The sequence below is a fragment of the Clupea harengus genome, chromosome 2 (genome assembly GCF_900700415.2).
Source record: "Clupea harengus chromosome 2, Ch_v2.0.2, whole genome shotgun sequence".
Classification (NCBI taxonomy): domain Eukaryota; kingdom Metazoa; phylum Chordata; class Actinopteri; order Clupeiformes; family Clupeidae; genus Clupea; species Clupea harengus.
In genome coordinates this window covers 32897582-32909684 of record NC_045153.1, presented here as the reverse complement: position 1 = coordinate 32909684, position 12103 = coordinate 32897582, and the positions used below count along the sequence as shown (strand labels likewise).

General features: G+C 39.5%; 1 protein-coding gene across 3 annotated transcripts in view; it reads right to left on the bottom strand.

Annotated features, from left to right (window-relative positions):
• Positions 1–8074: 8074 nt before the first annotated feature.
• LOC105896584 (LIM domain only protein 7-like) overlaps positions 8075–12103 on the bottom strand; it is a 28251-nt gene continuing 24222 nt past the window's right edge. For all 3 annotated transcript variants that reach the window (XM_031561488.2, XM_031561478.2, XM_031561474.2), the window contains 4 exons: positions 12007–12088; positions 11042–11150; positions 10359–10461; positions 8075–8607 (listed from right to left, as the gene is read on the bottom strand). In XM_031561488.2, the coding sequence (XP_031417348.1) occupies positions 8585–8607; positions 10359–10461; positions 11042–11150; positions 12007–12088 (317 nt within the window). In that variant the 3' untranslated portion in view covers positions 8075–8584. The remainder of the gene's footprint in view (positions 8608–10358; positions 10462–11041; positions 11151–12006; positions 12089–12103) is intronic.

The following is a 12103-nucleotide window of genomic DNA, read 5'->3' as shown; positions in this document are numbered from 1 at the left end:
CCTAGTTGCTATGCCAGCTAGCTAGAGGAAACCTTTAAATAACATTAAACGATTGGCAGAGTTCCATTTGCATAACATGATAACTAGTTATCTAGCTGATATTAAAGGCTCCTGAAAAGGAAAAGGTAGAAACACTGCACGATACAACATACGCTGTCTGTAACCTGTTGTATGTAAATGGCAAAACTGCCGTATGTAAATGCATACAAAATCCCCCAAATCAATAAAACTGATCGATTTGGGGGATTTTGTATGCATTTACATACAACAGTTTTTCCGTGTCCATGCAGCAACCTGTCAGTTGTTTTTCTGGCCACATGGCTGTATTTGTTATTGTTATTACTGTTATTAATGTGCAATTTACAAGATATCAGTGCAACTGACATTGGCAGCAAATGCAGAAAAACACTGAATATCAAAAAGAAGTAGACATACATAATACAATATGTGTGGTATAGCATATTACAACGTGTGGGAAAGTCAGTTTGCCGGGGTCCCCAAAACATATATTTTATGATGTTTATATATGAAAGGTATTTTATTCGTTATTTCAATGAAAAGGAGTCTGACATCTATTTCCCTTTCCTGTCAAACTATCCCAAAGTTTGCCACTGTGTATCACACCCTCCTCCTGCATTCAGAGTGCCCTCCACAGCAGCAAGTGACTGCGAAACAGAGTTCCCTCAGAGTGGGATTGGGGAGGGTTCAGTTTGGACAAGACCAAAGCTGTGTGTGGGGAGAAAACTTGCCATGAGTTAAATAGACCCTAAGTCAGCTAGCAGGAGTAACTTTGTTCAGCAAATTCGATGATAATATGAGCTTTTAGCAAATACCATTAACCAAAGAGTGTGCGAAGTAGGCCTACACTACAGTCACTGCTCCTTTTGGGTGCTTACCATTCGGGACCTGACCATCTCCAGAAGACAATAACAGGCACTTCAGAGAGAAAATGCACAGATTAGAAATGTAAATAATTAGAAATACTTGTGTATATTTGGCTGATGGGTCTCTCTTCAATTAATGGGGGTCACTGCAAACGCTAGCTCACAGCCAGTCAGTGTGAGGAAAAAATGGGTATACGCAGACTTTTTACCGGTAAAGAAGTTGAAGCTGAAGCACAAACATCCTTGTGACGCTTGTGACGGTCCAGCTAGAGCCAAATCTGAATGGCTCGCTGAATCGCACGTTTCCTGATCTAGGCAGCCCAAAACAAACTGACTGGGTAGTCTTATTTCAGAGGGTTTGGGTTGGTAGGCACTCTAGATGACCAAATAGCTTTCAGAATACGTCCCCTTTCTAACCATCTTGAGACTATTGACTTTCTTTGATTAGACTCCTGGATCACATAGACTGGTTAACAGGCACAGTTATTTAATGGGGTCCTACATGCCATGCTACATGCTACATGCTACATGCATCCTCCCATCTCTCAAACTCAAGCCTCTCCAGATTTGTTCTGAGTTCTTCAAACTACTCTGACCTATACTGCAGCTATACTTATTAAAAGTGGTAGTGGTAAAGTAATACTATAATCTCATACTTTCATATTGTTAGGCAATTTGTTATGCACAATGCTGAATCTCTTACTATTGTTATTTATCTTTTTTTAAGTTTAATCAAAGGTTTTGTAAGGTGTCTGCCAAATCCTTAAAATTAAACAGAATCAAATGTACAGTACCCTCCATAATTATTGGCACCCTTAGTGAATATAAGCAAACCAGGCTATGAAAATGTCTTTGCTGTTTATCCTCTTGGTATTTTACTCAAAATATTCACAAAAATCTTACCTTTTCATTGAAGTAAAAAAAAAAAACATGTGTGCCGCAATTATTGGCACCCCTAGAACATCTAATAATTAATATCTAACTGAAATATATTTCCAGTCATGTTTTACATTTTTAAGTTCACCTGTTTGATTAGAAACTCTTAAGTGGTCAGCCATGACTCCCTGTTTCACTGGGGTATAAATATGAGTGTCACACAGGCCAAATTCCCTTAGTCACTCATCACTATGGGAAATACCCAAGAACACAGTGACGATGTGCGACGAAAAGTTGTTAAGCTGCACAAATCAGGAAATGGATATAAGAAAATCTCTAAACAGTTGAAAATACCCATTTCCACTATCATGGCAATAATTTAAAAGTTTAAAGCGACAGGTGGACCATGAGGAGACAAAATAATCTCCAAGGATCACAGCTGGAGAATTGCAGAGGTTAGTTTAGTCTTGGGTTTAGAAAGTCTCCAAAACTACCATCAGATGCCACCTACATCAGGGTTGCCAGAAAAAGGCCTCTGCTGTCAATCAACAACAAACTAAAGCGCCTACAGTTTGTCAAATGTTACTGGGACTTTCAATGGGACCCGGTTATATGGTCAGATGAGACCAAAATAGAGCCTTTTGGCAACACACATCAAAGGTGGGTTTGGCGTAGATAGAAAGATACAGAACAGCCATACAGAAAAGCACGGTTTGAAGTATGGTTTGATGTCTTTGATGTTGTGGGGCTGTTTTGCTTCCAAAGGCCCTGGACATCTTGTTAGGATACATGGTATCATGGACTCCTTTAAATACAAGAAGATATTAAATGAAAACATAACAGCCTCTGCCATGAAGCTTAAATTTGGCCGTGGTTGGACCTTCCAGCAGGACAATGATCCAAATCTACACAAAAATGGTTCACCAACCGCAGAATAAATGTTTTGCCATGGCCATCAGTCCCCCAGAGCTGTTATCTTGACAAGGGGAGGCTGCACAACATTTTAAATGAAGGGGTGCCAATAATTGTGGCACACATATTTTTGAGAAAAATATTTGTTTCATGATAATAATTTAATGTTTCTTTCATTTATGTAACTTCAATTAAAGGTTATATTTTTGTGAATATTTAGTATGAAAGATTTTCGCATCATGTTTTGCTAATTTTTACTAAAGGGTGCCAATAATTCTGGAGGGCACTGTATGTTATGATGTTATGATGCAAAATGGAACATTGGTGAGGTCTAGGCAATGATGTCACAATGCATTAGGTAGCTCTATTGTCTGGTTGCCACTTTCAGGTAGCTTTCTGCTTCACCAGCTGACTCTTCTTCCGTGTCCTTTTTGGAGGTATTAAGATGGTTCGCAAGAAGAGAGGAGCCTTTGACCTTAACCACTGCACAATGCGGCAGCTGGTGCAGCTGTCGGGAATATCCCAGGGCAGTGCTTCAAAACTGGTGCGTTTCCGGAGGCGCCAATGGAGAAAGGCGAAGTGCATGGATGCAGCAAGGCAAGCACAGCTCAAGAGACGGCATGATCTTATGGCAGAACTACGTCAAGAGGTCCCCTCCAGATACAGAAAGGCGAGAGCTTCAACTGCCAATTCAGGAAAGAAACTATCATCCGTACAAACAAGATCTAATCAGTGCCAAAATATCACAGCTAGTCCTTTGAAGCAAATGAGCTGGCTATCGGTCTCAGATGACAGAAAGCAAACACGAAGTAGTAATGAGGAACAGAGAGGGGCGGGGATGCAGGTGAAGACCTTAACAAAGAGGACTTCAAACAAACAGACTTCCCATCCTGAGAGTGAGGTTCCAGCCATGAAACACTCTCCTGATACTGCTGAGCCACACATCTCAGACAGCCAAAAACCAAGTGAGGCATCCATGTCTCTGCTCCACAGCCCTGATGTATACAAGAATGGTGGCCAACATGTTTCCCAAGATGGCAGACTCTTCTGTAGGGTATGTGGTGCAGCAGAAAGGTACTGGGTGACATGTGAGCAGCGGAGGCATTTCAGATCAGAGGTGTGGAAGTCAGAGTGCAGGAAGAGGAGAAGAGAGAAGGATAAAAAGGGATGTAGAGGCATAGAAACCAGAAATAGCTCCCAGGGGCAGTGTGTTCTTCTGTAGTTTCACCAAACCAGACTAATCAACCTCTGAAACTGCAAAACACGATCATCAAATGTTAGTTAATAAATGACAACAATCATAGAATTCTCTGATTTGATTATTGTGCTGTAACGTATGGCTAATCTGTTAAGTGCTACAGTAATTATAATAATAATAATTGATCCCCAGAGGTGTAAAGTAACGAATTACTTTTACTCACGTTACTGTAATTGAGTAGTTTTTTTGTGTACTTTGTAATTATTAAGTAGTTTTTTAAATCGGTAATTTTACTTTTACTTAAGTAGATTTTGACTGAAGTATTGTACTTCGCTACATTGGAAATGACATCCGTTACTGAGTAAAAGAAAAACATAGTTCAAGGCAGGAATCGCGCACCACAATGCTCACTGCAGTGGTGGATGCTGCATAGAGTGGATGATGGAGTCGATGCAAGGCACCAGTACGGTGCCGAGTCACGAGAGATAGATATGGAGGAAGATGATAGTGCGGACTACCAACAAGCTGCGGACCACCAACAAGCTGAAGCACCGAACTTTCCGCCAGTTGAAATTAAAGAAGATGAAGAAAACCCGTGGCCACATCTCAGCAAGCAGTTTGCCTTCCAACGTAAAAGAGGCAACAGCTATATGCTGTGTAAACTGTGCCTAATCCGTCAGTCAGAACTTTCTGCTTATACAAATTCATCTTCAAATCTGCGCAAGCATGTGTTGGTAAGTACATTATTTGTCCCTTTCCATTAGTAGTTCAGACAGCGTTTTTGTCATTTAGTTAGCTTTGCTCCATTAAGCAAAATATGCGTTTCATGGCACTAGTAGGTAGTAGCCTAATTTTGGCTAGCACTTGCAACCGACCTGAGTATGCTAACGTCGACAGCGGTCATCCAATAGACTAATAATACCATTCCTGTCTTCCATTCGTTTCAGGTCATAGAATTATTATGTTCAGTCTCTCATATTGTGTTAAAAACTGCAGATCAGTCATCAGCAATGAAATACACCACATAAACTGATATTAGGCTAATCATTTGGCTGCCTCCCATGCCTTGAAACAGAACAATGTGAATGCGCACACCATCGTTTTCAGACAGTTGGACAAGTCAATGTGTATGTCGTTATCTGCAATTTATCACGATGTTTAGTCAGATATTGATAACGATAAGTGGTGGCTTTGCAACGTGCACGTCTTTCATGTTCATGCTAAGGGGTCCCGGTTAGCAAGAATTGAGGATTATGAATTGTGATGCATGTAGAAATAGAAAATAATGCTATAATTCTGTATACTGTAGGTCTGTCATCTCAAGTAGCTATTTATAGCTATTTCTGTGTTATGATGCACTCTTGAATCTTGATGGCAGCTCAATACTTAATTGTCAGAAATGTTGTTTGTCATTCTACAGGTCTAGTCTATGTCAGACAACACCTTGACCGGATGTTGGAGGCTGGAGCAAGTTGGACAACATTCATCAGATGAAGATGATTTATTTTCCTCAATGAAGTCCAGAAGGTACAGGGGAGTTAGAAGGGTACCTAGCCTGTGTCTCAGTCAATATGGATCTGCTGAACGCCTTTCAGAATATCAAAAAACTGTCCCTGAAACTCAATACTGGCCTACCTGCCTCGGCCGCGTGCGAGCGACTCTTCAGCTGTGCTGGATTGCTGTTCAATGCAAAGCTAGCCCGGATGAACTCTACTCATCTTGAAAATCAGCTGCTGCTCAAACTCAACAAGAAGTTTGTAGACTAATGCTCTAAAGGTGGACACAAGTAAAGTAACCAAAGTTTAAGTGGGGCAGCGGTATTTTAACTTTTTATTTTAGCTGTCATGTCTTGACATGTCCTCCCAAAAGTTCTTAAATGTTGTGTTGACATGTTTAATGTTTGACATGTTTAATGTCATTGCACTTATATTTCTAAAGATTCTCCTTTAATAAAAAATAACTAGTTTTTGTATTGGATTTATGACCCCTTGTCCTTTTTTGCACTATATAGGAGCGGCCCCCATCAAGTTGTTGAAAGTAACTAAGTAACTTTTACTTAAAGTACATTTTAAATGAACTACTTTTTACTTTTACTTGAGTAGATTTTTAGATGGGTAATTTTACTTGTACTTAAGTAAAATTTCATCAAAGTAATTGTACTTTTACTTGAGTACAACATTTCAGTACTTTTTACACCTCTGTTGATCCCACACATTACTTGAAAGGGTCCCATTTGTTTCTAAACAATAAGAAAGGCCTGTGGATTCTGTGTGCACACGGCTCTATAGTTACATGCCCTTATAAGGAGAACGTGCGTGCATTTTAGGAATCAGTGCACAGCTAAGAACACTTTGGAGGTTTAAGAACACATTTCCACATGTTCATGAATCCGGCGGGGATCTTTCTTAGAGTTGATCTTACGAAGTTCGTAAGAAAATATTTGGGTTGGTAGGAAAATGTTCCTGAATATGTTCAGAGAATAAGGCCCATTAATATTCAGCTAGCGGAACTATTCTCAAGCGGGCAAAGCCAGCAGCACCTGCTGTTAGCTGAGGTAGAGAATGAAGACGGGATTGATGAACTTCTCCTCTCATCTCAAGTCAACAATCTGCTATGGTAAGCGATTGATTTGATAATTATAAGAAACAAACAGTTGCATTTGCTAATGGGCTACAGATAGCTTTGATTAGAGGGTGGTGTAACCTCTGGGCCGCTGACCCTCAACATAGGTTCCCCCCAGGGGTGCGTTTTGAGCCCGCTGTTGTATTTACAAACGTGATTGGAGAGATCTATGCTGTGACCATGTGACTTTGACCATTACAGCATGCGCACATTACGCACATACGCATTCGTTTTTTGATCACTTGTGGACATTTTTTTTTTTATTTAAAATTATTAGTAGAGTGCAAAGTGCAAATATAAATAAGCAAACAGAGACAATGCAGACAATAACGGTGTTAAATAAATGTTTAAGTTTTTTAAGCAATTTTGTGTGTCATTTGTTATTACTAAATTGTTGTATTATATCAGAGGCACCGAAACCAACCCTCTCTCTTTCTAACAAGACAAAAATGGTCTTACCTTCATTTTTGGGCCCAGAGGCTGCTCCCTCGCTCAAACTTCTCCTCTGCTTTTTCTGAATATTTTCATCCTTTTCCGTATCCTGCCTGTAGACGCCAGTGATTATGTCGTAGAAAACCTCTAGACAAAGAGTCAGGAGTCCTGAAGTTTGAGGTGTACTCTTTATTTACAGCATACTAACAGAGGGGAGCCAGTTCATGAAGTGTCTGAAACAATAATTTAATAATTTTATATCTTCAAGTGTCCTCCTAGTTTTACTTCATCACTTGTCACAGTGGCCAGCCTATCAGTATGACAAAACCTTTAGGCATTTTGCTACCATTATGTAGACCTCCGCTTAATAACTGGTTAACCCTTCGATTTCTGGTATACTTTCCAGATAGTGGTGGCAGAGCCGTTAGGCACCATATGGTAGTGATAATACTGTAAGCTGGCAGGAGCTATTACCAGGGTTAGTATGGGAAAATGAACCCTTCATTATGAACAGAATTTTGTATTTTCATTGAACACCCCAGAATTAGTAATTTCAGAAATCCATATTTTTTGTATACTTAATTTCTGAGTTGTTTAATGTGTTTTGTTTATTTATTTTGTCTGTTTTGTTTTGTTATGGTTTGTTTATTTATTGTTCTTCTGTATTATGTAGCCTCAATCAGGGCATTGCTGCAAAAGAGCCCTGTGCTCAGTCAATTATCCCTGAATAAATAATGATGATGATGATGATGATGATATTTCAGATTCAGATTTCAAGTCACTCCATGACTGCTCCGTTGTTATACTGTGCTCTCTGTTTTACAGACGACACTTTTGTTTAACACAAGCACTTAAAACAAATAATGTTACAAATCATTTCAGTGTATACAGAAATTCTTCCTATACGATTCTTGACCAAACTTTTCAGTCTATGACATCTTTTATATTATTTTATAATCCCTCTTTTGAAGCATAGACAAATATTCTAAGAACAGACATTTCATCCCAACTAGACTGTTTGGATGGCATTCCAACACTGACAACTGCTCCATGTACCCGTCGGCTGTTAGCCAAGTTGAAAGACAGTCTGAAATGAGCAAGGAGAGAAGTGAACCCTAGCACATGGAAGGGAAAACTGGAGTCATCAAACTGAAGTCATCAAAATCATTTATTTACGCAGTAACAGGAAATACCACTGCAGATTCATATTTTATTGAAACAACACCTGCACAATACACTTCTCAAATATTTTGTACAAGCAATTTTAACACTTTCATACAAGCATTTATTAATTTATCTGATTCTCATTTAGTAAGTGGTCAACTGCATAAGTTATGAAAATACAATCAAATATCCAAACATCACATGACTGTCCTGGCACGAAATCTATTGAAAGTCTAGAATCTAGTGAATTAAACTCTAACTTAATGACACTGATAAATCCTTTGAAGGACAATCCAATGGTATTATTTTACCCTAAAGCTGATCAACAACCAAGTGCAGTATTTTACCATCACCACAGTGTTATTGTACCGCCATCTGGTCCAATAGCCATTATTAACTACAACATCAGAATTTACTAAGCAGGTGTTGCCGCCAAGGTTCAGGGTTCTTTTTTCTTTTGGCTGGTTCCTCCTCAAACTGCTTTCTGTGAAGAACATCACATGACAGTGGGAGGCCCGGCTGTGTAGGGGATCCAGAATGACCATTGTGTAAAAGAAGAATGGTTTCATCAGTTACCAGGAAACAATGATGGCATTTTTTTTTTCAGATTTGAAATATGGCACTTTGCTCCATGCAGGAAACATGAGCAGAATGTGTAAATAGTTGGTCAAATAGATTTTGTGTACTATTCACACAATTGTTTGCATTCATGATTTGAGTATGATTGCACCGCATGAGCTGTCAACCCTTTAACAGTTATATTTTTTATATTCCGAGCTATTTGCATTTGCCAGAGTAACAGCTTACTACCAAACAAGATTATTGTAAAAGGAATGTGAAAGGAATGAAAAAATTCATCTTTAAAATGTTTAGGTGTTCACAAGGTGCTCTTGGAGAAAAAAGTGGCAGCCAGTGGCACAGGACACATCATACGAATAAAGAATAAAGGGAAGAATGGATTCCAGTAAATATCAGCACATTCAGGCTGTAGACGTCAAGCAGGGAGCTGAAGCCTACAAGATGCTGGTTTCTACAGCGGGACAATGATTCAAAGCATACCTCAAAATACAATATGAAGTACTTCAAGTAACAAAAATGATATAATGCCATGTAGCCCCCACAGTTAAACATGATCGGAAATCTGTGTGTAAATCAAACAGGATGTGCAAGCAAGACACCCTAAACATACTCAGAACTTGAAGTGATCTGCCAGGAAGAGTGGGTGAAAATTCATAAATCAAGAATAGACAAAAATCATTTTCAAACTGTGATATCTACCAAAGGAGTGTCACTACATTCTGTCTAAGTAGGGTCCCAAACCTTTGCACATGCCACAATTACTGTAAATATGTTATATGCTATTTGTAAGTTTGTGATCTAAAAAGTAATACAGCGTTAACATTTTAAGAAAGCCTCATTGTTTAATGTTTATTTGCTACAGGGGTTGTATTTAATTGTTGTCAGTCATTTTCAAAGGGGTGCCCAAACTTTTGCATATAACTGTATGTCATATAAGGGTGTCTATAGTGTATACAAGCTACACAGCTGTCAGCGCCAGGCACACACGAGTAGGTTAATATATATATATATTATATATATATATAGATTATGTTTGATGACTTCAGTAGGCCTACTCTTAGTGCATAGAGTGTTATGGGTTACATTAGAAAACTGCTGCTGCCGCGCAATCACAGTGCATAGAGTGTTAGTATCCATGGGTTACATTAGAAAACTGCTGCTGCCGCCCAATCACAGTGCATAGAGTGTTAGTATCCATGGGTTACATTAGAAAACTGCTGCTGACGCCCAATCACACTTCGATTTTCTTGAGGAAATGCATCTCCAGTTACTGATGTTCTTCTTAATTCAAAATGTATATTATTATTATTATTATTATTATTATTATTATTATTATTATCAGAAGCTTCTCTGTTCATCTGCTCCAGAAAGCCTTGCTTGGCCCAAGGATCATTGGTGGCCAAAAGGCCCTGGCCACAAGCCCAGAGGAAGCCCCAAGGGGGCACGATCAAGCCCCGGAACTTACAACTGACCTTGGCATGCACTAGCTCACTCCCCCGGAATTGGAAAGACGGCTAATGAATCTGTGCCCAATCACTATGGTCTCTTTATCGTGCGGTAGACACACTGAGGGGGAACATTGTACACAACTGCTTGGATATTGATTAATGGTTAATGAGTGGGGACAATTGACTTTCAAAAATAAAGTCACCTTGTGAGAGATATTTTCAAATAATCAACAAGAGACTTACTTTTTAGCTGTATGTAGCATGAGTTACAGTAGAGCTGTCCATTTTTGATTCTGACCTCAGTCCCAGCTTCTGATCCACCAAGTTCGGACTTGCATTGGTTGCACTATGGTAGAAACAGTGTGTGAAACAGTCAGTGGGGCATTAAGAAGAGCAGGGTTGGCATCCAACCAGTGATAAAAGGCAAAACCACCTCTGTGTACGACTAGATCTGCACTGAAACAACACGGCAGAAGAACGTACGTTTAAATAGTGTCATATTGAGTGAACTCCTAAAATCACTGTATCAGGACACCCATCATTGGGAATGAACTGAAAATGTGTTTAGTTATCAAGGCACATTGTCCCTTGGTACACACTGCCTGTGTCTTTCACTTTCAGTACGGTTTGTTGTTTTGTAAACAGTAAAAACATTGATTTGCGCCATGAAAGCTATGGATAAACATACCATCTGGCACACATGGCGGTAACAGTGCATTGGTCCATACTTAATGGCACACGTGAATGTGAATCAAAGAAGAAAAGATGTGTTTCTGTACACTACACTACAAAACACTAAAACACATCTGATTCACATACGGAATTCAACTTAACTTCAGACTATGGATTATAGTCATTTCTGCATATTAGTTAGTAAAGTCCAGCTAGATTTAAATTCCACATATGAAAGCAGTTTGACCTCTTACCTTGAAACAAGTCAAATGATAACACAGCGCCAGGGACTCGATGATCATGGCTGCTCCTTTGCCTAATGGTTTGTCACAGAATGTGCAGATTTTCTTGGCACTGACTGACCTATGTCACAAAAGTGAAGAAATGACAAGAATGCTGATAAGAGGAGGATAAACATTTAAGTGGAACTTCACCTTAAAATGTCTTTTTGAGCTGTGAGCTAAATGACATGACTGAACTGAGATGACACACATTAATGCAGGTGTTAATATTATGGTAACAAAATTCCCATGTTTGGTTGAAAATGGCTCAACACGCTATCTACTGTTAAAGTCAATGGGCGGCCTATCTCCCCCAGCCCTTGCCTTCATTTGCTAATGGAGACTCATCATTCACAGGAGTTTACCACATTCCCCCTTTAAAGTCAATGCAACTTTGGGCTGCATAAACACTTCCCTACGCTCCTGGAGCACTGGGAGTGTGTCATGAGTTAGGAGATAGGTGTCCAATCTGGAGACTTGGTAACCCCAAGATGCTACTTTGGTCTGTGATCCTTGGGGGTTTTCTGCCTCTTACCATCCTAATCACTGCATGGGGGCCAAATAAACTTGGATCCTCTTCCAAGCAAGTTTGTACCAGTTCCAGTTGATGTGAACTTTTAAATGATTACCCTAATGGTAGATATGGCGAGTAGCTATTTTTAAAAATTATTCCCTGACTTATGAAGGTCAGCACACTTTTCCCATGACTTGTGCATTTTTACTTGTCTTTTACCCGGGGTGCCAATCATTGTGGAGGGGACTGTATGCAGATTTAAAGAAAAGAAGATAGCAAATATTTTTGGTAGTGAAGTTTTACCAAGCAGTTCAAGCAATGTAGCTGCAAACAAATTGAGACCCTTTATGCGGAGCATATAAGTGGTTCAGTACAGTTCAAAGTCAGTACATTTTGAAAGAGTGTATGATTGATAACCATGTACCTGCTCTGCTGCTGCTGCTGCTGCTGCTGCTGCAAGGAAGGGCTACATGCAGGGGCGTGGTCCTCAATATGGCTTGAAGTACCTTTTGTGGACCACA